Source organism: Megalobrama amblycephala, linkage group LG20, assembly GCF_018812025.1.
Source record: "Megalobrama amblycephala isolate DHTTF-2021 linkage group LG20, ASM1881202v1, whole genome shotgun sequence".
Classification (NCBI taxonomy): Eukaryota; Metazoa; Chordata; class Actinopteri; order Cypriniformes; family Xenocyprididae; genus Megalobrama; species Megalobrama amblycephala.
Window position 1 is genome coordinate 31457047 of NC_063063.1, and position 27945 is coordinate 31484991.

At 44.5% G+C, this 27945-nt stretch overlaps 2 protein-coding genes across 2 annotated transcripts in view; both read right to left on the reverse strand.

The window, feature by feature from the left end:
* LOC125255218 overlaps nt 1–27945 on the reverse strand; it is a 122467-nt gene that overhangs the window by 14211 nt on the left and 80311 nt on the right.
* On the reverse strand, nt 1583–19337 carry LOC125255223. Its single transcript, XM_048170274.1, has 10 exons — nt 19195–19337; nt 18909–18972; nt 18799–18825; nt 7163–7573; nt 5834–6223; nt 5680–5751; nt 5172–5564; nt 4791–5047; nt 4493–4582; nt 1583–1808 (listed from the first exon to the last, which is right to left on the reverse strand). The coding sequence occupies exons 2-10, from the start codon at nt 18955–18957 to the stop codon at nt 1725–1727; spliced, it is 1773 nt and encodes a 590-aa protein (XP_048026231.1). The 5' UTR covers nt 18958–18972; nt 19195–19337; the 3' UTR covers nt 1583–1724.

Below are 27945 nucleotides of genomic sequence, written 5' to 3' on the forward strand. Positions count from 1 at the left end.
TCTTGTGCATACCTGTACAAATCGTCGTGGTGAATCGATTGCACCATAGTTCATTACAACAAATGAGAGATGGCCATTTGAAATCAAAACCACTTGGAAAGATGTTTCCTTAAAAAAGACAAAAACAAAAAACAAACAAAAAAGTCAGTTTTTTTTTTTTTTTTTGTGCAAGTAAAGCAAGGATACATGTGGTATACCAATTTTTATTTTTTAATGGGCACGTGATGGTTTTTATGGTATGACATTGGGTTACAGTACTTCAGGTCCTGAACTGCAGCAGTATCCAACTCTATCCCATGTTGCAACAAAGACCCATGAAGCAGAGAAACTCAGGTCAGGGAAGTATTGGTTTATGTCTTGGGTCGCCTGTGTAAGGACATTGCCAGAGGTGTACTGTTGATATGAGATAACACCCTTCCAACCGTTGTAAATATCTGTCCAGAATGGAGCAATGAGGTCTTTCCCTCCATAAGCTGGGAACTGGTATGGAGTGTAGCTGTACCATGCACTGTCAAAAGTCAAGTGTCCATTATTGTTTACCTGAAATAGAAGAGGACTGCTTATCATGTGCAGAATTAGGATAAAGGATGCAAAATCGCTTGTAACAGTAATTTAAACTGCAGTGAACAGTCATTTTCTCATTTCCTATTTATCCAAGAGTATACTGATTATAGACAGGTTACAGACACTCATAATCCAAGATCCTCTCACATCTGATTGACTTACATAAATTTGGTTGTATGTTTGCCCAAAAAATATAAAGGGCTGCTGGAGGTAAATAACTGAGGAACTTCCATCATCACTGCGTGCATTTACGGTGTCTCCAGTTCCAAATGGATAAAATCGACCCGTAATATTAATGCCATTGTCTGAAAAAAAAAAAAAAAACACACAAAAAGTATTGAACATTTATTAGTAATGTCATAGACATAATTTCAGTTTTATTTACCTTAGTGTCTCCATCATAATATTTGCAATCACTGCATAATGAATTGCACATGATACAGCATTTTGACTTATATCTGCACGGCTGTGATCACCTGTGACCTTGTGCCTATGGCTGAATTATTGACTGATAATATCATAGCCTATATTGCTTTATAAATTATTTTAAATTATTCAAATGCATCACAAAAACATAACATGGATCTGATTTGCTAATGTCAAACAACAATTCTCCAGATTGTAACAATACATTATATTACCAGTCGTAGTGTCCATGGTTGTAGTTTCTGTTGTTGTAGTTTCGGTTGTGGTTGTCTCTGGCATGACAGTAGTAGTGGTTGTGTTTATGTTGCTTGAATCTGAACGAAATGATAAATATAAATATATAAATATATAATATGTAAATATAAATATAAATATAATGATACATAAAAAAACAATTATCTCTTACATAAACAAAGTGCACATGTATTTATATCTACCTGCACAGTATGCCAAATAGCAGCCATTTGGGCTCACAAACTCATAGACATAATAATCTCCTGGACAGGCTTTGACTTTAATGGGATTGGATTGGAAAAGGCAGCAGTTATTCCACCAGTGACCGCAGACATCTCGAGTGACCACTCCATCCTCAACTGTTGGATGTCCTCCGTTCAGCCACAGTGGAGCATGAGTGCCACAACTATACTCATCAACACATGTGTCTGGCATCTGAACGCTCTGACCCTGAATGAAGAGACGATACCAGCCGTTCCAGCTGACGTCATAGTCACACATTAGTTGAGAGGAATGTTGATTGTTGGTGGCTCTCCATGGATCATCCAGGACACTGAAGTTGTAGCAGGGGTCAACAGGGGGTGCTGTTGTCATGGAAAATTACAAATATAAATTTTGCTGAATAAATCAATTAATTTTTTGTATGTATACTTTTATGCAGGGGGTCCAAATATCTCACCAAAATTTTGAGGCAAAGAACGACAATACACTATAAAATAGTTTGAATGTATAAAAAACTAACAAATTACACTATGATTATTTTATTGCACATATATTACAGCGTTAACTACTTGGCACAAGCTGATTGGTCCGTGTTGCATCTGCAGCCAATGAGCTTGTTGCTCAACACATTTAAATGGCTGGTTACATTCAGTAATATCAGTTTGCAGTGCACTTCAAAGTTCCTCTGAATTTCAACAACTATATATAAGTGAACCATTTTTTTTTGTGCTATATCACTGTGCTTTTTTACATCTGCTTTATTGGTTTCTTATGAAGTAGCCACACGCAAGGTTGATTCGTGTGTCATGTTAACAGTCCTGTTTAATGCTCAGAGTGAATTGCTGAGCATGTTGGCAGCTAGCGAATATGCGTATTTCATTTATGCTGCAGCAATAGTTCTTGAAATGAAATAGGCTTTCACTTTTGCATTCACACATAAATGTTTTTATAAATGTTTTCGCATATAAATATAAAATTCTGTGATTAATTGCTCACCCTCATTTCTTCCTGACGAGTTCCAAAGATGTCTTACGGGTGTGTAACGACATGAAGGTGATTAATGATATAATTTTAATTTTTGGGTGAACTAACCCTTTAAGAGTCACGTGGATGCTAATAAAACGCAATGCAATGACATGATTAAAATGCAATCAATGTATTCACCTATTTACATATAAAGCATGCAAGCAGCTGCATTTCGGGCAGGAATATGGAATATATATATATATATATCATCACTATACTGGGGTGTTAGGACCCACACAGACCACAGGGTGAGCACCCCCTGCTGGCCTCACTAACACCTCTTCCAGCAGCAACCTACTTTTCCCAAGAGGTCTCCCATCCAGGTACTAACCAGGCTCAGCCCTGTTTAGTTTCAGTGGGCAACCAGTCTTGGGCTACAGGGTGATATGGCTGCTGGTTTTTGTGTTTTCCTCCCATAGAAAACCATTAAGTAATAAATAAATAAATGCACTAGACAGTGATATTAAAGCACGAAATTCAGTACACACCTTATTAATAAAGAATGTACAGGCAAACAGGTGAGCCCAGAATATGAATGAAAGCATGAGCAAGTGTTTTGCGTTCATATTTCACATCTGTTTTCCTGTACATAATAGGCCTTGTATGTTATTAACAAACTTTATACTGAATTTGGTACTTACATATCTTGGTCCATTTAAGCCACGTTAAGCATTTTCTATTATTTTCTACGCATGAAAAACATTTAACATACAATTGAACTTGTTGCATTTATAATCTGGGCTCTTCTGCTTGATTGTAGTACATAGTATGCTTTTTTGTATTATAAATGGTGTACTGAATTTGGCCTTTTATACTGTCTTAATGCACGCACTTCCGTGTCTGTTATCAGATCTATTGAAGAAGTTGTTTCTTCTGTTCATGTGTGCCAAGACAGAAATCCTGATGATTTTTATCAGTAGCCCCTCACTGCTGAATACTCGAGATCCAGGGGGCGGTGTCGGGTAGGTTAAGGGATATGTAAAGTGGGAAGAGTTGGATCCAGATCCATGGGGCGGAGTCGGGTAGGTTTAGGGATATATGTGAGGAGTTGGAGTGAGGAGTGAGGAGTTGGATCCAGATCCAGGGGGTGGAGATGGGTAGGTTTAGATCCAGGGGGCAAAGTCAGGTAGGTTAAGGGATATGTAAAGTGGGAAGAGTTGGATCCAGATCCATGGGGCGGAGTCGGGTAGGTTTAGGGATATGTAAAGTGGGAGGATTTGGATCTAGATCCAACCCCGCCCTGTCGATCTTGTGTTCTGCAGTGAGGACCATCTCATTTTTACGGCCACGTCCAGGATAAAGAGTATGGTCACCATATGGGCCTATACATACAGTTATGGCGATATTAAGTGACTTTAAACAGTGCATTTAGTCTGTATTTCACATAGACTCGCTCTCTTCAGAAACGTTCACACTCACAGAATATGACAGAGTAAAGTGAGTGCCTTTTCTCTCTGCCATCTCTGATATATGATTTGAATGTTTGAAGGAATTTGCTTATCGTTAGACTAAAAACTATCCCGGAGTTTAGCGGCTTAAAATAATATAATCGCAAACAGATTTGAAATCAGGGTTAGAAATTTCCACCTACCAGTGCTTACACCACTGTAGATGCTCAGTGTGATAAACTCCTGAATTCTACGATCATCTTATCTGCGTGACGTAAATTAGGCCTACATTAACAATGCAATTCACATGCTTCAGTAATTTATTATTTGCATTAAATTATTTTAATGCGTTAAGGATTTTGAATTAATCGCATGTATTATGTTAATGTTAATGTTGTCAGCCCTAATTTTAATATTTCAGTTGGATAATTTGTGCATTTGTGAGCTGTACTGCTTCTTCCTAATGTGATTTTTGCTCATCTTTTTTGCAGAAATTAATTTATCTATGAATTTACTTAATGTGATTAGGAACATTTCAAGAAATCAAAAAAACAAACAACAACAACAACAACAACAAAACATCCAAAAAGATGCTCATGAGAGTTTATAAAGGAAGCAAGACAATACTTTACCAGTGGTTGTGATTGATGGAGTAATGGATTCAGTGGATGGGATTGTCTCTGTTGTTGTAGACAGTGTTGAGATGGACTGGTTTGTGGATTCTAGTATTAGAAACATTTTATATCAACATCAATAACTTTCAAACAAAATCCAGAACTGAAGTGTAATGAATAAATGCTTACCAATACAGTAAGCTCCGCAAAATATTGGCTTGACAAACTCATAAACATAGTAATTTCCTGAACAGGCTTTGACTCTTATAGGGTGGGATGCGTAAGTACAGCAGCCATCCCCTGATGAGACACAGACCTGACGGGTGACCACTCCATCTTCCAGCAGTGGGTGAGATCTGTTGATCCACAGTGGGTAATATGTGCCACACGTGTACTGACTAACACATGAATCTGGCATCTGAGTATTTTCACCATTGTTGAACAGCCTGTACCAGCCATTCCACTCCACATTATAATCACACATGCCCAAGTTATAATGGTCAGTGGCTCTCCAAGGCTCATCCAGACTGGTATAGTTGAAGCAGGGGTCGACACTTGGAGTGGAGAACGGGACTATTAAGAAAAAAGTAGTAAGAACATTATATATTGCAGATTAAAGATATTCAAGATAATAATATAAATAGAAACCAATACAATTTATTATGACTATATCAAATATTAATAAGAATGAATATACCTGCACAATATACAGGAGCTGGGATTGAAAGAGTCGGCCTGGTAAATTTGTAGACATAATAATTTCCAGGACAAGCTTTGACTTGGATTGGGTCGGATCTGTAGCGACTGCACTGATCATTACGGGAGCCGTAAATTTCACGAGTAACAACTCCATCTTCTAGCCGAGGATGAGAATCACCAAGATACAGAGAACTAAAACCTCCACATTGCATATAATAAAAACACCATTCAGGCATCTGAGCACTGAAGCCATTAATGAAGAGTCGATACCAGCCATCCCATTCTACACGAGTGTCATCATGATCAGATATGTATCCATACCAAGACCAGTAATTGAGTGTGCTTCTCCAGTTGTTGTCGAGTATGTTGTAGTTATTGCACGGGTCATAATCTGTTAGTGAGAGATGATGAGATCAAAACAAACAAGTTTGTGTGTGTGTGTGTGTGTGTGTGTGTGTGTGTGTGTGTGTGTGTGTGTTTGTGTATATGTGTTATTTACAACTTACTCAATGTGATGCTGGATCCTGTGAATATATCTGGACTTATAGTGGAAACTGCCTGTGAAATAGTGCTGACATCTAAAAAGAAGCAAATTCATGTCATGACAGAAATCATTTTAAAAGATTTGAAATACTTAAATGAATGAGAAAAGCACAGTACCTGTACAGTATCCTGAACACCACCATGCTTGATTCACAAGTTCATAGACATAGTAATTGCCTGGACATGCTTTCACTCTGATGGGTTTTGACTTGTATTCACAGCAGCCACTCCAATAAGTCCCAGCACAGACCTCCCTGATCACCACTCCATCCTCTATCTGAGGGTGAGGATCACTGAGCCACAGATTATAGTATGTGTTACAGCTGAATGAACTAACACAGGTCTCTGACATCCGGATGTTCATTCCATAGTAGTAAAGCCGGTACCAGCCATTCCAGGAGAAAATATTATCACAAATGTAATCTCCACTTTCATTGTTGGCTCTCCAGGGACGATCCAGAGACTCATAGTTGTAGCAGGGATCACTGCTGATGCTTTGGAAAGCAACTGTCATGGAGTTTACAAAAATATGGTTTTATATATATATATACATGATTTTGAGAAATGGGGAAATGCTCAATGGCTAATGCAAAATGGGAAATGATGTGCCAGGCATGACGTAAGTGTTTTTTGCTTGTTTCAGCCCGTCGCAGTTATCATTTTCACGTCTGCGCCACGTTGTTTAAATAGCAAATGCATTTGCATCCATTTGTGCGTGCTGGTCTGAAACAAGGTTCCCCAAAGCTACTCTGACAAATAGCTATTTTCTGACAAAGACCTTGGGGTCCTATTGTAACAATCTAAGTGCATGGTCTAAAGCACACGGCACAAGTGCACTTAGGGCGGTCCGATACCACTTTTGCTAGTTTAAAGATGGGAAAAATGGTTGACGAGCCCAGCGCATGGTCTAAAAGGGTTGTCCCTATTCTCTTAATGAGTGAAGGGTCTGTTTTGGGTGTAACGTGCAATAAACTAATCAGAGTCTCATCTCCCATTCTACCATATATATATATATATATATATATATATATATATATATATATATATATATATATATATATATATATATTGCTAATTAAACAACAAGGCTTTGGACGTGAAAATGATAACTGCGTTGGGCTGAAACTAGCAAAAAACACATGCGTTGTGAAGGATGTATGATAGGGCACTTGATTGGAAATATAAAAGGACTGGAGTAATATTATGATGTGTTCATATACAGTATACATATTAATTATGGAACAAATGGCCTAATGTGTGATTTGAGTAATTGTGCAACAAAGAGATCTAGGTGAGTATTAACTAGTTAAAACATGCTTATTTTCAAAAAGCAAAAGATGAATGTTAAATTATCTAACAGATTAGAGCATTTACTCTTTGTAGTGACAAAAAAAAAAAAAAAAAAAATCATAACAAAAATCCCAGAGATAAGAGTTAAAATTATACCTGCACAGTACATAGGCCTTGGAGCTGATATGTTGGGTTTGACAAATTCATAGACATAATAATCTCCTGGACAGGCTTTGACCTGGATGGGCGTTGAACTGTAGGCTCCACACTGATTGGAATACCACCACCACCATGAATGAGTTCCCACAACTTCACGGGTCACCACTCCATCCTCAAGTGTAGGATGAGAACCGTTGAGATACAGTGCAGTTTCACCACCACATACAGCATAACTCACACACCACTCAGACATCTGGGCACTTTCTCCATTCAAATACAGCCGATACCAGCCACTCCATTCAACAAGGGTGTCATCATATCCATAGTAGTTATACTGTCGTATGTCTCTCCAATATTCATCAAGAGTTCGATAATCATAGCATGGATCAGAGCTGGAAGTTGTAGGTTCTGAAAGAAAAAAGACAGTTCACTCATTCATGAATAGGTGGCAAAAACAAGAGTACTGGTAAACCTCAAACATCTGTGTCTGTATGAGTGAAGATATTGGGATGGTAAACTAAGAAAGGATTAGATAAACTGACTAAACATACAACAACTGTATCCTTTATACCCCTCTATATTTTAAAAAGAGTTGCCATCTACATCTCACTTGAATGATTTCTAGGAACGTCTCGGTTACAAAGGTAACCCTCGTTCCCTAAAGGAGGGAACGGAGACGTACGTCGGACAGACCGACGAATAGGAATCTCGCTAGAGAGGCCAATCTACTTCGAGTGTAACTAAAACGAGCCAATGCACATTGGCATGCAATCATATGCATCAGCTGCTCGCCTCGCAGCGCGGGTATATAATGAGCAGCAGGTGCGTTGCATCTTCAGGTTTTCGCTGAGGAGCCGAACCGGATAGGCGGCAGCATCAGCGGGGTACAGCGACTGTGGCGACGGGACGTACGTCTCCGTTCCCTCCTTCAGGGAACGAGGGTTACCTTTGTAACCGAGACGTTCCCATTCAGTCGGTCACGTTTGACGTACGTCGGACAGACCGACGAATAGGAATCCCACCAAAGCGCCACAGGAGCTGCCCCCTTCCAGCGCTCTGTTGTAAGCCACCTGAACCCCCTTGCCTGAGGATGGTGGGACAGGGCTAACACAGAGAGAGTTGATCACTGCTGTTCCCCAAAACCCATTCAGTGAGACTATTGGATAACGCTGGGAAAGCGTACCCTTTCGCTGGGAAAGGAACGCTGCGGAAGCCACATCCTTCCCTGAAGGAGTTATGTGGAGAAGTACATATGGACTAACCCTGTAGGGCTGTGCTACATATGGAAGAGCTGGGGTGACTCCAACCCGATGAAGGGTAGGTTCTCCCAGAGGGAAAGACACGGGCTTCGTTTAGGAGCAACCGTGGAACCAACCATATGGGATCCCCGTAGGGTCACACATATGGAACCCAGCCTAAACCCAGTTCTCAAGGATACAACGGAGTATAAGCCTGGCGCCAGACGCTCCGCCACGTCGGTTGCCGAAGGGATATCGGAGGACTCGACAGGGTCTGCCTTGTAGGGACTCTCTGGAGAAAAGAAGTGCATGTAGCGCAGCAAGCCGACACTAAGCCGGGGCCTCTCCGTGCCTCTGACCTGTGGTGAGAACACGGGAGGAGACCGGCTCGACACGAAGGCTATAGTATCTAACGAACGTGTTAGGTGTCGCCCAGCCCGCAGCTCTACAAATGTCTGTCAGCGAGGCGCCACGAGCCAGCGCCCAGGAGGATGCAACACCTCTCGTGGAGTGAGCATGCAACCTGAGCGGGCAGGGCACGCCCTGAGCTTGGTAAGCCAGGGCGATGGCATCCACTATCCAGTGGGCCATCCTCTGCTTGGAGATAGCCTTTCCCTTCTGCTGGCCTCCATAACAGACAAAGAGCTGGTCTGAGGTCCTGAGGCTTTGGGTTCTGTCTATGTACTGTCGCAAAGCGCGAACTGGACAGAGCAAAGCCAGGGCTGGGTCTGCCTCCTCCGAGGGCAGCGATTGTCTTCATAGACAGAATCTTTAAGTCTGCCGATTGCAAAGGCTCAAAGGGAGCAATCTGAAGTGCTCTTAGCACCAGAGCGAGGTCCCAAGAGGGTATGGAGGGGGGACGAGGAAGATTTAACCGTCTCGCCCCCCTAAGGAACCTGACGACCAGGTCATGCTGACCAACAGATTTGCCATCTATGTGGTCGTGGTAAGCGGAGATAGCAGCAGTATGGACTTTGAGGGTGGAGGGGGACAGCCTACGCTCCAACCCTTGCTGCAAGAAGGAAAGCACGACTCCGATCGAGCATCTTCGGGGGTCTTCTCGGCGAGAAGAGCACCACTCGACGAACAGGTTCCACTTCGAGGCGTAAGCACGTCTCGTAGACAGTGCACGTGCCGAAGTGATGGTGTTAAGTACCTCAGGGGGTAAGTCACCTAGAACCTCCGCGTCCCGTCCAGGGACCAGACATGGAGTTTCCAGAGGTCTGGACGCGGGTGCCAAAGAGTGCCCCGTCTCTGAGAAAAAGGTCCTTCCTCAGAGGAATGGGCCAGGGAGGGCTGTCGCAAGGAGTGAAAGTTCTGGGAACCAGGTCTGGTTGGGCCAATAGGGCGCAACTAAGAGGACCTGCTCCTCGTCCTCCCTGACTTTGCACAGGGTCTGTGCAAGTAGGCTCACTGGGGGAAACGTATATTTGCGAAGGCCCAGGGGCCAGCTGAGTGCCAGTGCGTCTGTCCTGAGTGTTCCCTCGGACAGGGGGTAAAACAACTGGCAGTGGGAGGTTTCCGGTGAGGCAAACAGGTCTACCTGAGCCTCTCCGAACTCTCTCCAGATCAGCTGGACCACCTGGGGGTGGAGTGGCCACTCTCCTGGCAGCTCAGCTCGTGATAGCTCGTCGGCCACATGGCTGAGCACACCAGGGACAAGAATGGCACAAAGCGACCTCAGACGCTTCTGACTCCAGAGGAGGAGATGGTGGGCGAGTTGCGACATGCGACGGGAGCGTAGACCACCTTGACAGTTGATGTACGCAACGGTCACAGTGTTGTCCGTACGGACCAGTACATGCTTGCCCCGTAGCGGCCCTTTGAGGCGGCTCAGAGCAAGACGTACTGCTAGCAACTCGAGGCAATTGATGTGCCAATGCAGATGGGGTCCCGTCCAAACCCCTGACACTGCATGCCTGTTGTACGTGGCACCCCAGCCGGTGGCAGAAGCATCTGTAAATACCACAGCATGCCGGGACACTTGTTCTAGGGGCACTCCTGCCCGGAGAAACAAAGGGTCCGACCACGGACTGAAGGCTTGGCGGCACTCCTGAGTGAAGCCAGTGTTGAAGCAGTCTCATATGAAGCAGACCGAGCAGGGTTACTGCCGCCGCGGCCGCCATATGCCCCAGGAGCCTCTGAAAGAATTTCAGTGGGACCGCTGTCCTGCCATTGAACGTATTCAGGCAGTTCAACACCGACTGAGCACGTTCCTCTGTGAGGCGTGCTATCTGTTTGACCGAATCCAGCTCCATACCGAGAAAAGAGATCCTCTGCACAGGGGAGAGTTTGCTCTTTTCCCAGTTGACCTGAAGACCCAAATGGCTGAGGTGTCTGAGCACCAAATCCTTGTGTTTGCACAACTGACCCCGGGACTGTGCTAGAATGAGCCAGTCGTCGAGGTAGTTGAGAATGTGAACATCCTGTTCTCTCATCGGAACAAGGGCTCCCTCTACGACTTTCACTTGACATTTGATATTCAATAGTATTCTTGACATTTATTCAACAGTGCTTCTGATCTGCCTGCATTGACAATATTATTTAAGAGCTGCTGTGCAGCCAGATTATGTACCAGTTATCAATGTAAAGCTGCTTTGACACAATCTGCATTGTAAAAAGCGCTATATAAATAAAGGTGACTTGACTTGACTTGACTTTCGTAAAGACGCGGGGAGACAGAGCCAGCCCGAAGGGTAGGACTCTGTACTGATATGCTCGACCTTCGAACGCAAAGCGCAGGAATGGCCTGTGTCGCGGAAGAAACGAGACATGGAAGTACGCGTCCTTCATCGCTGCAAACCAATCTCGGGGACGGATGCACTCAAAAATGCGCTTCTGCGTAAGCATTTTGAACGGTAGCTTGTACAGGCTCCGATTCTAAACTCGCAGGTCCAAGATCGGTCGTAACCCACCGCTCTTTTTGGGTACAATGAAGTAGGGACTGTAGAACCCTGACCTCATATCGGCTGGAGGGGCCGGCTCTATCGCGTCCTCTGCCAGTAGGACTGCGATCTCCGCACGCAAGACAGGGGCAACGACATCTTTCACTGTAGTGAAGAGGACGTCCCTGAACTTGGGGGGATGCCGGGCGAACTGAATCGCATAGCCGAGCCTGATGGTCCTTTGGCTGCCCGCTGCTCGCTGCTGTCCGCTGGCGACAGAAGAGGGAGATGAGAGTGGTGAGGTTTTTCTCCTCCCACTGCTCTCCAAACCCTCTTCAGACCTGGAAATGGAGGAACTGCTCTTTTAATTTTGGGTACTGCTGCCTCTTGGGTCAGTGGCGGAACAGAAACAAACCCAATAAAAGGATTTACCACCCGGCCCTCCTCCAGGGGTGGAAGAGCAGCCCCACCCATCTCTGGGTCGCCCGTCTCAGGGGTGATTCTCACCAACCACTTAAATAGCTGCAGAGACGGGAGGCGTCATCTCCCCGCAATGGACACAGCAGAGCCTGCTGGGCCGGAGTTTCTTGCAGGGGACGACACCCTTGGCGACGAGCAGACTGAGGGGCGGCCCAAGAGGAACTCAATGGTTTGTCATGGGAAGCTCCCCGATCCGCTACTAACTGAGGAGAACCGCTGGGCTCAGTCCTCGACAGTGTCACCGAAAAGGCCACCTTGTAAGATAGGAGCATTGAGAAAGCATTTAGCTTGACAACCTCTCGCACCTCACAAGGTAAGCCAGGGGGCACTTCTGGACCACTGAGGTGGACATCGTCTGGCTGAGGGCCTGCGCCGTGACTTTGATCACGGTTAGTCAACAAGCGCAGCTCAACCCCAGCACAGAACTACCCTCATGCAAAAAGAGTGCCTTGGCCTCACATGCAGGGTGGGTGTGGTCTGTGTACAGCCACCCCATCCAAGAGGGTAGTGAGAGAGGAAAAACTTATGCAGATTTTGGCACTTTTGGCATTCCATATTTATGGCACCAACATACCCCCATACTGCCAAGTTTTCTATGCACATCTGGAAGACCCAGGAAAGCATGGCTGTAAACTCCGAATCTGAGTCAGCATAAGCACACACCATTACAGTGGGCAGCGTCACCCTCATTTCCAGAGCATAACAGCACTCTCTCCGATGCTGCAATCGACGTCTGTCCCTCAGCTGGAGCTCTGAATGAAATGCTAGGTTCCCCTATGAGAAGGACCAGCAATCCAATCCAGAAACTGCACAGCTTGCAATGCGCTAGAGAGGGAGGGGCCCTAGGGGGTTGGTTCCCCGAAGGAACCCCTCAACCTCATGTCACCCAAGCCATATCAGCAAAGTAGACCTCTTCTGGTGCACCAGAGAGGGCGCTACAATGGAGATTATGCAAGGGAACCGCACATCTAGAGCGCCGAGCGAGCGCTGGGTTGCCGTGACAACCCATGCTGCAGCCCGGCAGCTCGACGGCACACGACACGCAGAGGAGCGAGAGGTTTGCTCTCGCTGATCTCCACGGTCTCCCAGAATGTCGGGCAGACCCGCGGCTGTGCTTTTACACACAAGCGGCAGCTGGCCAACAACAGAGGGGACTCAAGCTTCCCGGAGAAAGAAGAGTCACGGCCGGCGTGTCGACGTGATCATGTTCTCATATGAAAACATGAAACACCCACGAACATCGTTTCAACACGTGCCCAGACATGTGAAACAGTGATCGTGGCCATCAGTGAGGACAGGAACGACCGCATCCAGAAACACAAGTAGGATGTCATCTTTAAAAAGACGCGAATCTACTTGTGTAAGCTCTTTCAGGGACTTTACTCTTTTAAAAGTGCTGAAGCACGCAGGGGAACGGCCGCCGCAACACAGACAGGGATTGTGTGCAGCCTGTCGTGTGCTCTCTCTCTCTTTGAAGGCGCTCACTCTTACCAGCCGTAAAAACGGCTTTTCAGCGCTCAAAAGCGCACCGTACTGGCCGTGAGAACAGCCTTCTGATGCTGTCAAAACAGCTATTTGCTCAAAAACGGCAAACAAAACAAAAACAGAAAAAGAGAGGACTTCGACCCCGCTGCTGTGCTGTTCGCCCGCACTCGGAAAAAAAGAGAAGTTCAACCAAAAAGCTTGACTCGTCTTCTAGCAGACACTCGCTTGCAGAGAACAGGAACAAACACCGTTCGGCTCCGAAGCGAAAAGCTGAAGATGCAACGCACCTGCTGCTCATTATATACCCGCGCTGCGAGGCGAGCAGCTGATGCATATGATTGCATGCCAATGTGCATTGGCTCGTTTTAGTTACACTCGAAGTAGATTGGCCTCTCTAGCGAGATTCCTATTCGTCGGTCTGTCCGACGTACGTCGAACGTGACCGACTGAATGGGAACTGTATTTATATTTGTTTTCACAAAATAGAAATGACAACGTTATTGTCAGGATCCTGCCCTGACAATCTTGTCTGTTTTATCTTTGTTTAATGTTTGTACTGGTCATGTGCTCCTCTTGCCCCGCCCCCTAGTTTAGTCCTTAAAGGATTAGTTCACTTTCAAATTAAAATTTCCTGATAATTTACTCACCCCCATGTCATCCAAGATGTCCATGTCCTGCTCTCTTTATTCGAAAAGAAATTAAGGTTTTTGATGAAAACATTCCAGGATTATTCTCCTTATAGTGGACTTCAATGGCCTCCAAACAGTTAAAGGTCCAAATTACAGTTTCAGTGCAGCTTCAAAGCATTCTACGCGATCCCAGACGAGGAATAAGAGTCTTATCTAGAAAAACCATCGTTCATTTTCTAAATTTTTTTTTTTTAATTATATACGTTTTAACCATAAATGCTCGTCTTGAACTAGCTCTCTTCTTCTTCTCTATTTGAATTGCGGCAGTGTAGACACTGCTAAGTGTATTACTGCCCTCCACAGGTCAAAGTTTGAACTAATTGTTATATACTTGCACTAGCATATTGTATATGACAATTTAGTTCAAACTTTGACCTGAGGAGGGCAGTAATACACTTAGCAGCTGGAATTCTAATAGAGAAGAAGAAGAAGAAGAAGAAGAAGAAGAAGAGAGCTAGTTCAAGATGAGCATTTATGGTTAAAATGTATACATTTTTTTTTTTTTTTAGAAAATGAGTGATGGTTTCTCTAGATAAGACACTTATTTCTCATCTGGGATCGCGTAGAATGCTTTGAAGCTGCACTGAAACTGTAATTTTGACCTTCAACCGTTTGGGCTCCAGTGAAGTCCACTATATGGAGAAAAATCCTGGAATGTTTTCATCAAAATCCTTAATTTCTTTTTGACTGAAGAAAGAAAGACATGAACATCGTGGATGACATGGGGGTGAGTAAATTATCAGGAAATTTTAATGTGAAAGTGAACTAATCCTTTAAGCTTGTTCAAGACGCATCGGCGCTGCGCAGACCGATCGGTGTATGACATCAAAGTACCGCAAGAGCGATTCAAAAGCATAAGAAGTCGTATGCTCTCCAGTCACTCTCGTGGTACTTTGATGTCATACACCGATCTGTGCAGCGCCGAGGCGTCTCGAACAAGCCTCTTGTCTAGTCCTCGCTGCGTTCCACTCCAATTTTAGACAGGCACTAGCAAACTTCCCACTTGTTGAAGTGGAAAGTATCTTTTTAAAGGGAAAACTTCACAGATTATTGTAGAAGTAAAAAAAAAAAAAAAAAAAAAAAGTTGTAAAAGTATAGTTTAAAAAAAGTTATAAATGTTTGCTTATGTATATTTAAAATATATAAAATATATATATTTCATATTTTTATGCACTTTTTGAAGCGCCAAATATAAAGTTGCAAAGGCACTCAATGGAGGGACGGACATCGGACTCAGATTTCATCAAAAAGATCTTCATTTGTGTTCCAGAGATGAATGAAAGTCTTACAGGTTTAGAACAACATGAGGGTGATTAATTAAAGGGGTCATATAATGCCATTTTCATAAGATGTAAAATAAGTCTCTGACATCCCCAGAGTGTGTATGTGAAGTTTTAGCTCAAAATACCCCATCAGATCATTGTGCTTTATCAGCGTCCACTATATTTAGCGGTATTACTCAATGATGCTCAAGAGCAGTGGTTATTAGAAATGCTAAATGTATGTGGTTGATTCAAAAGCTTGTGTGTCTGAGTCACATTAAAAGAATCATCATCTGTTAATACTAAGCGTCATGTTTGTTTATAATCTGGTGGAGTCCAAGCATAAACTGGATTGCTTTGCAGTTTTGTCTATGCAGCAGCAAATGGTTTATTGTTTAACTTCTGTGAGCATGCTGTCAATAGATATTGGCTTGGAAATTAAAACTGCCAGTAGGTGGCAGCAAGGCAACATTAATGAGTGAGTCATTAGCTAGCTGCATCCAAAAACTTTGTTCGTGAGGTGCATTCGTGCACAAATGCTGCCTGCAGAGTCATTGCCTATAGCAGCGAAGCAACCAGTCAGCATCCTAAGTTTTTGAATGCAACCATTGAGATTCAACAGATTCATTCAGAGGGCTGATTCATTCAGAAACTAAGCATTTGACTGATTTGTTCAAAAAGCTGATTCATGCTTATGTGGCGCTGGGATTTGTTGTTTTTGAATCATGCTGAGTTCTTGTTGCCGCTGTTATCAGTGGCGCAACAGTGTTCTCTTGGAGCTACTGTGCAGTCTTCTTCAATCAATCGCTTAATGCTGTTGCGGAGGCTCTATATTCATTCCGGTGAAATCACAAAACAAAATGCACATAAATGTGTCCCTGCTCTTGATATACAATCACTGATGAACATCTTTGGTTTTAATGAGAAAAAAATGATGCGAGGGTGGATTACAGCCCAGAATCTCTGGAACCCTGAACAAAAATTTTAACATTCGTTCATTAGGAGAATATAGGCTAATATTAAATGCATACACGTATTTATTGACTAATGTAAACACTCTTAACACTAACAATATGTTGTATTATAGTAGATAGGATGAAACTATTAAAACATGAGCTCTATGTCAATACATTTTGTGCATTTATTATTGTAATAATATAATTACAATACTACCACCACCACACACATTCCCGTCCCACCCACTTTTTAAAACAAAGTTACGCCACTGTTTTAGAAGTAACCTGTACTGACATATCTTAAAATATTTCAGTGTCATTGTTTTGTCTCAAGATGCACACCAGAAATGTTTTTACTTAAGGCACATTTAAAAAAGCTACTTAAATGTTCTAATTGAACTAAGACCTAATCCTTGCTTAATCTAAGCCCTGTCTGTGAAACTAGGCCTTTGTGCACTGTGTAAGGTATATTAGTTGTGTGTGAGATTATTGCAGGGGAGGACGTGTTGCATTGATTGTTAAAGGATTAGTTCACTTTCAAATAAAATTTTCCTGATAATTTACTCACCCCTATGTCATCCAAGATGTCCATGTACTTCTTTCTGCAGTCGAAAAGAAATGAAGGTTTTTGATGAAAACAGGATTATTCTCCTTTTAGTGGACTTCACTGGCCTCCAAATGGTTGAAGGTCAAAATTAGTTTCAGCTTCAAAGGGCTTTAAACGATACCAGACCAGGAATAAGGGTCTTATCTAGCGAAACGATCAGTCATTTTCTAAAAAAAAAAAGTACAAATGTATATGCTTTATAACCACAAATGATCGCCTTGCAAGTGCTTCCACCATTCCGCGTTCCGTATTCTTAAAAAAGCTTACGCAGTATGTCCTACACCTTCCCTATTCAACTTGAACGGACATGGCACTAATTCCATTTTTTCCATAAGTAGAATAGGGAAGGCGGAGGACATACAGCATAAGCTTTTTTAAGAATACGGAATGTTTTTAAAAATTTGTATTTTTTTTTTTTTAGAAAATGACTGATCATTTCTCTAGATAAGACCCTTATACCTCGTTTGGTATCGTTTAAAGCCCTTTGAAGCTGCACTGAAACTAATTTTGATCTTCAACCATTTGGAGGATATTGAAGTCCACTATAAGGAGAATAATCCTGGAATGTTTTCATCAAAAACCTTAATTTTGTTTCGACTGAAAAAAGAAGGACATGGACATCTTGGATGACATGGGGGTAAGTAAATTATAAGGAATTTATTATTTGAAAGTGGACTAATCCTTTAATGGATTTCTCCACCTTTTTATCCATGTGTTACGTCTGTAAGCTGCAGTACTCTTAAGTACCAGCAGATGGCAGCCTCGTCCCTCATTGTTTCCATACACTCTGTTATTCCCAGACTTCATTTCCCAGTATCCCCTGCTCATTATTAGTTAACTGTTTCAGCTGTGTCTCTGTCTATTTAAATGCCTTTTGCCCTGTATTCTTTATGAAGTTTTATTTTTTTATTATTTTCTGTTGGCATTTTGAGCAGTTCTGGTGTTCTTTTTATTATTCATGAGTTGTGGATTCCTTGTTCCTGTCTGCGCTTCATGGAGTGTATGTATGGACTGATTATACTTATTAAATGTGCTTGACCCTCTGCCTGGTATGGACTAAGACCTTGGATTATAACTATTATTAAACTGCATTTAGATTCTCACTCCTGCTGTATGCCTTCATTCCACCTCCACCAAAACATTACACCCTGAGTGCAGAGCAAGTTGTGTTTTCTTAAGTTTCATTAATGCATTTCTTTTTATAAATCTTTATGGTTTGCAAGATTTTATTGGAAAGAAAAAAAAAAAAAAAAAAAAAAAAAAAAAAAAAAAATATATATATATATATATATATATATATATATATATATGCTGAATTAGCCAGGCACTGCTGCTTCTAAAATCACACTGTTTTGTGCATTTTGCACATACTGACATCCACCATAGTAACACTTGTGTTAAAGAGAAAGACAAGATGAATCAAAGTACATCACAAGTAGCTTTTACACGAGCCGAGCTAAATACTAATATAAAGAAGCTGCACGCAGTGTCATACACACAAACACAAAACACCATCATGATAAGACACAACACTAAATTAATGCAAAAAACAACTATTTAATAACATAGTATGTAAGATAAAACTATAAAAGAAAAGAAAAAAAGAAAAGAAAAAAATAACTATAAAAGAAAAACCATCAAATGTGAACTGCCATGCAGGGAATTCTGGGAATGGCAGTTTACAGTTTTTAACTGTAAATTATAAGAAGATTTGTTCTTTTTTTTTTTTTTTTTTTGAAAATGGTAAATTTAACAGCATTTACTGAAATGTAAAATTAGATTTAATACAGTTTTCCCTGTATATAGTACAGGAAATTACTGTTAACCAATTACGTTTTTACTGTCGCATTTTTACAGTCTTTTACTTCTACATTTTTTACAGTATATGAATTTCAATTTATGCTAAAATGTTATGAGGTTTCATATCAACAGGAAAACTCTTTCACCATATGAATTATTTCCACTACTTTTATTTCTGCATTTTTTAATTGGATAAATTGAAGATTAGTTGAAGTGAAATAATGATTGTACCTGTTGTTTGTCCACTGATTATTTCACCTGTTAAAGACACAATTAAAGCATAATTATTTATTATTGGGAAAATGTTCAGTCATTTTACAGACAGATTATAAAACACTCACCATTAATCAGCAGCAGTAGAGACACACACAGTGAGATCAGAAACCTCATTGTGACGAACGCCACCTGCACACACACATATACAACATACACACGAAATATGTTTCTTACATTTTGTTATATTTTATTCTTTCTTTGTTGCGCACATTTGTAAAACAACTATAAAATTTGCAGATACTTATAAAAGGTCAATTTTCTAAATATATGAGAAACGGGCAAACTTTACAAAATAATTGGGATCCATCAAAATCTGGTGGCCCAATGGGATAAAACAGAAATATTTTTTACCTGAGGTCAGATGCTGCTGCAGAGCAAACTCAGTGAGATTCTCTCTTCAGCAGCTCAATACAGTGATGCTGAACTGCAGCTCTCACAATCTCATCAGCGCCTTTAATAACTGTGGGTGGATCATTACTGGAACTAGAAGTAATTTATCAACAATAGCTTAAACCAGTTTTTCATGTGACATTGAGATATTTGTTATTTGAACTGATTGTTTCCTTGTGTACACCTGCATGCTTTCACTCTCTGCTTGAATAGATGTCAGTAGAGATGGAATGATGACAGGCCAGTTTGATTTATTAAGCACAGTTTTCCAAAAGCAAATGTACAAAAATAGTACCTTAAAACACCCAGTGAGTGACCCAAAGGTCACTGGAAAGATTCATGTCAATTTAATGATGGTATTTAATTATTAGTTTACAGTTTTTTACAGTCGCTATACACATTTCTTAATACTTACGTCACTTTTTCAAAACTCTTCACTATAATTTGATTATTACGATATACTACATGTAACATATGTAACAATAGCCGTGTCTCATTTCGAAGGCTGCATCCTCTGGAGGTCACATTTGAAGGCTGCATCAATCATTGAGGCGGTGTCATTTAAGAAAAATAACCGTTGGATTGCAAAGTAAGAAAGAAAATACAGTATTTTACACCTCACAAGGAATAACGTCTCGGTTACGTATGTAACCCTCGTTCCCTGAAGGAGGGAACGGAGACGTACGTCAGTAGTGACCGATGAATTGGGATATCGCTTAGAGAGCCTTATCAGCTTCGTGTGAACTAAAACAAGCCAATGGAATTGGCGTGCGATATTTGCATAATGCGCACCGCCCCCCGACAGGTGTATATAAATAAGAAGCAGATGCAATCGCACTCTGTTTTTCGCTGAGGAGACAACTGGTGTCCGCACATCAGCGAGGGTACAGAAACTGTGGCGACGGGACGTACGTCTCCATTCCCTCCTTCAGGGAACGAGGGTTACATACGTAACCGAGACGTTCCCTTTCAGTCGGTCACGTTCGACATACGTCAGTAGTGACCGACGAATTGGGATCCCAACTAAAGCGCCACAGTTACGAAACCCCTTCCAGTGCTCACCGAGGAGTTTACTGCTGTTTTACCTAATACCCACTAAGTAAACTAGACTACACTGGGAAAGCGAACCCGGAGGGGACGCTGCGGAGGCCACTACCTACACAAGGGGGAGGAGTTTACGTGGAGAAAACACATATGGACTGGCCCGGGGGGCAGTACGCATATGGAGTCCCTGGGATGGCTCCACCTGGGTAGGGGGAGGCTCATCTGACAGGTGACAGCAGAGCTGGCTCTGCTAAGGGAAAGACACGGACTCGCCGTAGGGAGTTTTAAACCGTGGATAATTACACATATGGGACCGCTCACGTAGAGGAGTCACGACATATGGGCCCCAGCCAACAGACAGCGTCAGCGACGGATGTAGACCTGGCATCAGACACTCCGCAATGTCCGAGCCGAAGGGGGAGGCGGAGGAACTCGACAGGGTTCGCCAGGCGGGGAACACGACTGGAGTCAAAATATGCACGCATCCGGCCCAGGGGGCGGGAATGGCATTGCAAGCCGATACTTAGAGCAGGTTCAACGCGTGGCTAGTGGAAGCGAGTACACGGGAAGATACCGGCTCTACACGAAGGCTATAGAATCTAGCGAACATGTTAGGTGTCGCCCAGCCCGCAGCTCTACAGATATCTGTCAGCGAGGCGCCATGAGCCAGCGCCCAGGAGGAGGCCACCCCTCTGGTGGAGTGGGCTCTCAACCCGAGCGGGCAAGGCACGGCCTGGGATTCGTACGCCAAGGCGATGGCATCCACTATCCAGTGGGCCATCCTCTGCTTGGAGACAGCCTTTCCCTTCTGCTGGCCTCCGTAACAGACGAAGAGCTGATCTGAGGTCCTGAAGCTTCGCGTCCTGTCCACGTACACACGCAGAGCGCAGACGGGACAGAGCAAAGCTAGGACTGGGTCTGCCTCCTCCGAAGGCAGCGCTTGCAGGTTCACTACCTGATCTCTGAAAGGAGTGGTAGGAACCTTGGGCACATATCCAGGCCGGGGTCTCAGGATGACGTGAGAATCACCGGGCCCGAACTCTAGGCACGCTTCGTCGACCGAAAATGCATGCAGGTCCCCTACCCTCTTAAGGGAAGCCAATGCGACCAGAAGGACAGTTTTCAGAGACATTAGTTTCAGGTCGACTGATCGCAAGGGCTCAAAGGGATGACCCCGGAGAGCTGAGAGAACCAGGGTCAGATCCCAAGAGGGTACGGAGGAAGGGCGAGGAGGATTCAGTCTCCTCGCCCCCCTCAGGAACCTGACGATCAGATCGTGTTTTCCCAGGGACTTACCCTCAACTGCGTGGTGATGTGCAGCGATAGCGGCAACATACACCTTCAGGGTGGAGGGAGACAGCCTTCGCTCCAACCCTTCTTGCAGGAAGGAAAGCACGGATCTGACTGAGCATAATCGGGGGTCCTCTCGGCGAGAGGCGCACCATTCAACGAATAGGTTCCACTTCAGCGCATAGAGGCTCCGAGTAGAGGGAGCTCTAGCGGAAGTGATGGTGTCTACGACCGCTTGCGGGAGATCACTCAGAACCTCCGCATCCCGTCCAGGGACCACACGTGGAGGTTCCACAGATCGGGACGCGGGTGCCATAGGGTGCCCTGTCTCTGAGTCAGGAGGTCCTTCCTCAGAGGAATCGGCCAGGGAGGGGCTGTCGCGAGGAGTGTGAGGTCCGAGAACCAGGTCCAAGTGGGCCAGTACGGCGCCACTAACAAGACCTGCTCCCCGTCCTCCCTGACCTTGCACAAGAGTTGTGCGAGAAGGCTCACTGGGGGAAACGCATATTTGCGCAGACCCTGGGGCCAGCTGTGTGCCAAGGCATCCATGCCGAGCGTGCCGCCGGTCAGGGAATAGAACCACTGGCAGTGGGCAGTTTCTGGGGAGGCAAACAGGTCTACCTGGGCCTCGACGAAATGCTGCAAAATCAGCTGAACCGCCTGGGGGTGGAGCCGCCACTCGCCCGCAAGTGGAGGCTGCCGTGACAGCTCGTCGGCTGCACGGTTGAGCACACCTGGGACATGAGTGGCCCGAAGGGACCTCAGATGCTTCTGACTCCACAACAAGAGATGGCGGGCGAGTTGCGACATATGCGTCGGGAGCGTAGACCACCTTGATGGTTGATGTACGCAACGGCCGCAGTGCTGTCCGAGCGGACCAGTACGTGCTTGTCTGACAGCAGCTCCTTGAAGCGGCCCAGTGCAAGACGTACTGCTAGCAACTCCAGGCAATTGATATGCCAGTGCAGCTGAGGCCGCGTCCAAGGACCCGACACTGCATGCCCGTTGTACGTGGCCCCCCATCCCGTGGCAGAGGCGTCTGTGGAGACCACAGCATGCCTGGACACTTGTTCGAGGGGTACTCCGGATGAGGGTGCGACGGCAGCTCGGTGTCACGGGGACACGGAGTGTGCCGCGCTGCCACGCCCATCTCGGGACCCGGCCGCGGAGCCAGTGTTGAAGCGGCCTCATATGGAGCAATCCGAGCGGCGTGACCGCGGCTGCAGATGCCATATGCCCCAGGAGCCTCTGAAAAACTTTCAGTGGGGCCGCTGTCCTGCGCTTGAGCGAGCTCAGGCAGTTCAACACCGACTGGACGCGCGCCTCGGTGAGACGCGCAGTCCGTGCGACCGAGTCTAGCTCGAAACCGAGACAAGAGATCCTCTGCCCGGGGGAGAGTTGCTCTTGTCCCAGTTGACCCGAAGCCCCAACCGGCTGAGGTGAGCTAAAACCATGTCCCTGTGTTCGCACAACTGCTCTCGCGAGCTGGCCAGGATCAACCAGTCGTCGAGATAGTTGAGAATACGAACGCCTTGTTCCTTGAGGGGAACAATGGCTGCCTCCGCAACCTTCGTAAAGACGCGGGGTGACAGGGCCAGCCCGAAGGGTAGGACTTTGTACTGATATGCCTGACCCTCGAACGCAAACCGTAGGAAGGGTCTGTGTCGAGGCAGAATCGAGACATGAAAGTACGCGTCCTTCAGGTCGATCGCTGCAAACCAATCCTGGGGACGGACGCATTCGAAAATGTGCTTCTGCGTGAGCATCTTGAACGGCATCCTGTGAAGATACCGGTTCAAAATGCGCAGATCCAGGATTGGCCGTAGCCCACCGCCCTTCTTTGGTACAATGAAGTAGGGGCTGTAAAACCCTGACTTCATATCGGCTGGAGGGACCGGCTCGATTGCATCCTTCGCCAGTAGGACAGCAATCTCCGAGTGAAGTGGACACCCCTGAAAACTGGGGGACGCCGGGCGAACTGAATCGCATAGCCGAGTCTGATGGTGCGAATGAGCCAGCGGGACGGGCTGGGAAGCGCGATCCACGCCTCCAGACTCCGAAGCAGCGGGACCAAAGGCACCACAGACGCACCGGGGGTGGGGCAGCAAAGCAGAGTACGGGGACCCGACTCGGACGGCATGGAAGCGGCCCGGAGTGTGGTCAGACTCTGCGAGGCAGCAGTGCGTATGGGAGACGGCGCACGGGACGTGGCCTGCACCATCACACTGCCACCTGCTGGCGGAATGAGAGGGGGCTGCGAGCGGCAAGGCTGGGCCTCGCACACTGGCAGGCACGCCCTCTTGTGACCTGGAGATTGAGGAAACTGCTCTTTTTGTGATAAGGTGGGTACTGCTGGACTCCGGAGAGCCAGCGGCGGTAGACAAACAGACAACACAAATTCCCCCCGGCCCTCCTCCGGGGGTGGGAGAGCAGATGGAATACTCTCCCGAAGAGCAGGAACCTTCCCCTCCAGGTCCACTTCCGCGACCGGCACCCTGCTGTTTGGCTGGTGTAGGCTGCTGCTTTGCCGACTTAGCAGGGGCGGAGGACGACGCAGGCGGGCGCCCTCGGCGACGAGCAGGCTGAGGCTGAGCCACGGGCGGCTGGGTGGAGGCAGCAGCGGACCGCCGTGGCATGACATGTTTGATGGCCTCAGCTTGCTTCTGTGCAGCGGAGAACTGTTGGGCAAAGCACTCCACTGCGTTGCCGAAAAGGTCGACCGGAGACACGGGGGAGTCCAGGAACCGATGCTTGACGAGGGACCAGGCCTTGCACGAACACTATACGGTGCTTGCCAAGACCTGGTCACCTCATCATGCACTTCCGGGAAGAAGGGCATTGGGGCGGGACGCTGGGTTTGACCAGCGCGACCCCCCCCCCAAGTACCAATCATCCAGCCGAGATGGGCTGGGACAGGGTGGAGGGTTCCACTCAAGCCCGACACACAAGGCGGCCCGGGAAAGCACAGCCGTCAACTCGGGATCTGACTCGGGAAACGCTACCGTCCCGGAGGGCGGCAGCGCAGCCGGATCTTCCTCCCCCGAAGACTCTGGCTCACCTTCCGATGCAGAGATCGACATCTGCTCCACTGCAGGCGCACCAAAGGTAACGGCTGGACAGTCCGTAGAGGGCCCAGCGGAAACCAACGGCGGCACGATGGGTTGCGGTGCTGATGAGGCGGCAGGGGCCCGCGGAGCGTTTCTTCCTATACACCGCCGAACCGTCACTCCGACCGGGGCCGGAAAAAACGGTCGAACGGGGCATAGGGGAGGGGACCCCCGCTTCCTGAGACTTCAGGAAGGAGAGTCTAGACCTCAGCACCACGATAGTCATATTCCCGCAATGGGAACATGAACCATCCACAAAACTGCTTCAGCGTGCTGAACGCCCAAACACGAGATGCAGCGATTGTGCCCATCAGCAGGGACCAGGGAACGACCGCACCCAGTAACGCACAGACGAAATGACATACTGTCAGGGTTCGTCTGTAAAGCTCTTTTAGAAGGGGAATAGTCAGCTCACTCGTGCTGAAGCACACAGGGAGTGACGCGATGTGCTCAGGTACACCACTCCCTGAACACACCGAGGAACCGGCCCAAATCGCAACACACACACACACACTTTTAGAGTGTTGCTGTTAAAACAGCAGTTGAGAGCTTATAGCTCGGCTCCCCGGAAGCTCGCGACCTCGCTGAAGTGCCTTCACTGCCAACACAAACAGCTCGCTGTTGATCCTCTTCTGAGGCAGTTTTAGTTTCACTTTTTGAAGAAAAAGAGTCTTCTGAAGCAGGACACCAGTGTATGGCTCCGAAGCGAAAGACAGAGTGCGATTGCATCTGCTTCCTATTTATATACACCTGTCGGGGGCGGTGCGCATTATGCAAATATCGCACGCCAATTCCATTGGCTTGTTTTAGTTCACACGAAGCTGATAGGGCTCTCTAAGCGATATCCTAATTCATCGGTCACTACTGACGTACGTCGAACGTGACCGACTGAAAGGGAACCATCAATTTTATTATGGTTACTTCTCTTAAATAAGACATCCTTGATGACGTATGCAGCCTTCAAATGACCTCTGGAAGACGCAGCCTCTGAAATGAGACGCAGCTAATGACACTGTAAAATAAAGTGTTTGCAAAAAATATAATAATATCAAAGCAATAAGATGTAATTGAACACCTACACAAGTGTTAGTCTTTCAATTTCATTACCATCTCTATATAAGGGGAAATGAATGAATAATTTTGTACTGTACTGTTAACATAAACTCCAGTGAATTATAAGCAGTGTGTTTAAGGTCTGTGTTTTATGATTGATAAAGTGTGTTTATTGGATGAATCCTTTGCTAGTGTTCTGGAAGAATGAATTGACTTGAGACATGAATGAAGTGTTTTGGTGCATTTTGAATGTAACAATTAACTGCTGTGGCAATTTAAAATTTGGTTAGGAGAACAGAGTGAAGAGTTCTGGAAAAACTGACCTAAGTATTGAGAAATGTGTTCTAGCGATTGTAAAGAACTGTAAATAATTAATGGTTATATTAAAAGCTTCATCAATAAGTCATCTGGAAGGATGCAGCCAGTGGTCAAATAAGACAGGGTTTGTAAGATGTGCAAACTAGCAAGATCATAACAGGAATGCAGAAATACATATCAAATTTATTTTGAATGCAAATAACACCTGAAACACAAGCCCTAAAGTATAATGTATTTTAAAACAACTGGGAAATGGCATGCTAGTTTGCACATTAGCATTAGGTAAATGGGTGTCTAATATCTAGATATCGACAATGAAGGGAAAAAACAGTGAGAAACAGAAACAAATGCTAATCATGGAATCTAATTTACAAAGACCACATAAAATACAAAAAAAAAAAAAAAATAGGCCAAACAGACAATTGTTGCTACTTCCCTAAAGCGAGAAATTGTCATAATTGTCATATACATATATATTTTATATTTTATATGAATTGACAGAACACCTCTCATAAGATGTGCACGTCCCATGGGTTTATAATTTAATTTGAAGTAAAGAATCAGCTCTGACCTCTGCTCTTGAAAAGTTTAAGGAAGTGAACATTATATTCAGCGGTTTACTGGAGGAGCGACAATTACAGTCTTTGTTTGTGGATTCTGGACAATGAATGATTCTTCTCAAGTTACCAAAGTGCAGGTCTTTGTTTGTTTGTTTGTTTTTTCCAGTAATTGTTGCAAATGCAGTTAATCAAGATTCCCCAGAACTACATAAAGTACATGACTGTCACCACTGCATTAACAGTCTTTTTATTTTATTTTATATCATCACATAATGGCAAATATGATGATTGCAGTTTCTGCACATTTTTTTTTTTTTTTTTTTTTTTTTTTTACAAATGGGCAAAATAATCATGTCAAAACCATTCATACAGAATGCAGAAGATCATGATTATGTGATAAAAAAAAAAAAAGTAAAAGGGTTGAAAATTGTGGTGAGATAATCTAACCATGGATAGAGACAAACAGACACTCCTCTATGAATGAACAGCAGGAAACCTGAACATTATTAGGAGCTGATTGTATTTACTGGCTCTCAGTGAAGCTCAAACCTCATGTATAAAGATGTTATAGATACACACTGAAAAAGATTAATATTCTCTAATTATTCACTAAACAAACTCTGTCTTTTAGCATCTTATCGCATTGAAATGACCCAACTTTGACCCAAATTTTCATCATAAGTTTGCATTTGTGTGTCTAAGGTAAATGGATGTGCAATGAAAAATAAGCTGATGTATATCTGACACATTCAGAAACCTGTTATACTAACTGAATATACCAGCTATACTGCTGCATGACATACCAGGCCAAAGAGTCTTTCACACATGCAGCATGTTCGTTAACACTTAGATCAACTGAAACACAATCAATACCTTTTATAGTTTAAAACTTCATATTAGAGCAGTTCATCTTAATTTATACTTTGTCATACTTCTATCTAATAGCACTTTATTCTGAATCACACAATATGGTCATTGCTACAGACATATTACTGATTGTTTATGATTAAATGTAGAAATCTTCTAAGTATTTGATCTGTTATATTTTGTTGTCAAATCCAAACGTTTAATAATAGAAAAACTTTCACAAAACATTCAACAATATGGTAATAATAATAATAATAATAATAATAATACATTTAAAAAAGTATTAAAAGAATTTTATCTGAATGTTGCATAAATGCAGCAGCGTGTCTTAGTGGTCAACAGATATTAATGTTAAGCTCTCACGCAACAGGGTCAATCGAGGACAGTGTCAGAGAACTGCTTGAATGTGAACTTGCACTCTTTCCTACCACCTCTTCAATTTCAGTTTCTCTTCACCTCCTATAACTGAAAAC

What these genes read in the sequence shown, in the direction of transcription:
- LOC125255223 (XM_048170274.1), bottom strand. Translation starts at nt 18,957, where the DNA reads ATGAGGTTTCTGATCTCACTGTGTGTGTCTCTACTGCTGCTGATTAAT. An exon ending in GTGTTCAGGATACTGTACAG is followed by an intron (nt 5,752 to 5,833) that starts GTACTGTGCTTT and finishes GCTTCTTTTTAG; the next exon opens with ATGTCAGCACTATTTCACAG. An exon ending in AGCTCCTGTATATTGTGCAG is followed by an intron (nt 5,048 to 5,171) that starts GTATATTCATTC and finishes TTTTCTTAATAG; the next exon opens with TCCCGTTCTCCACTCCAAGT.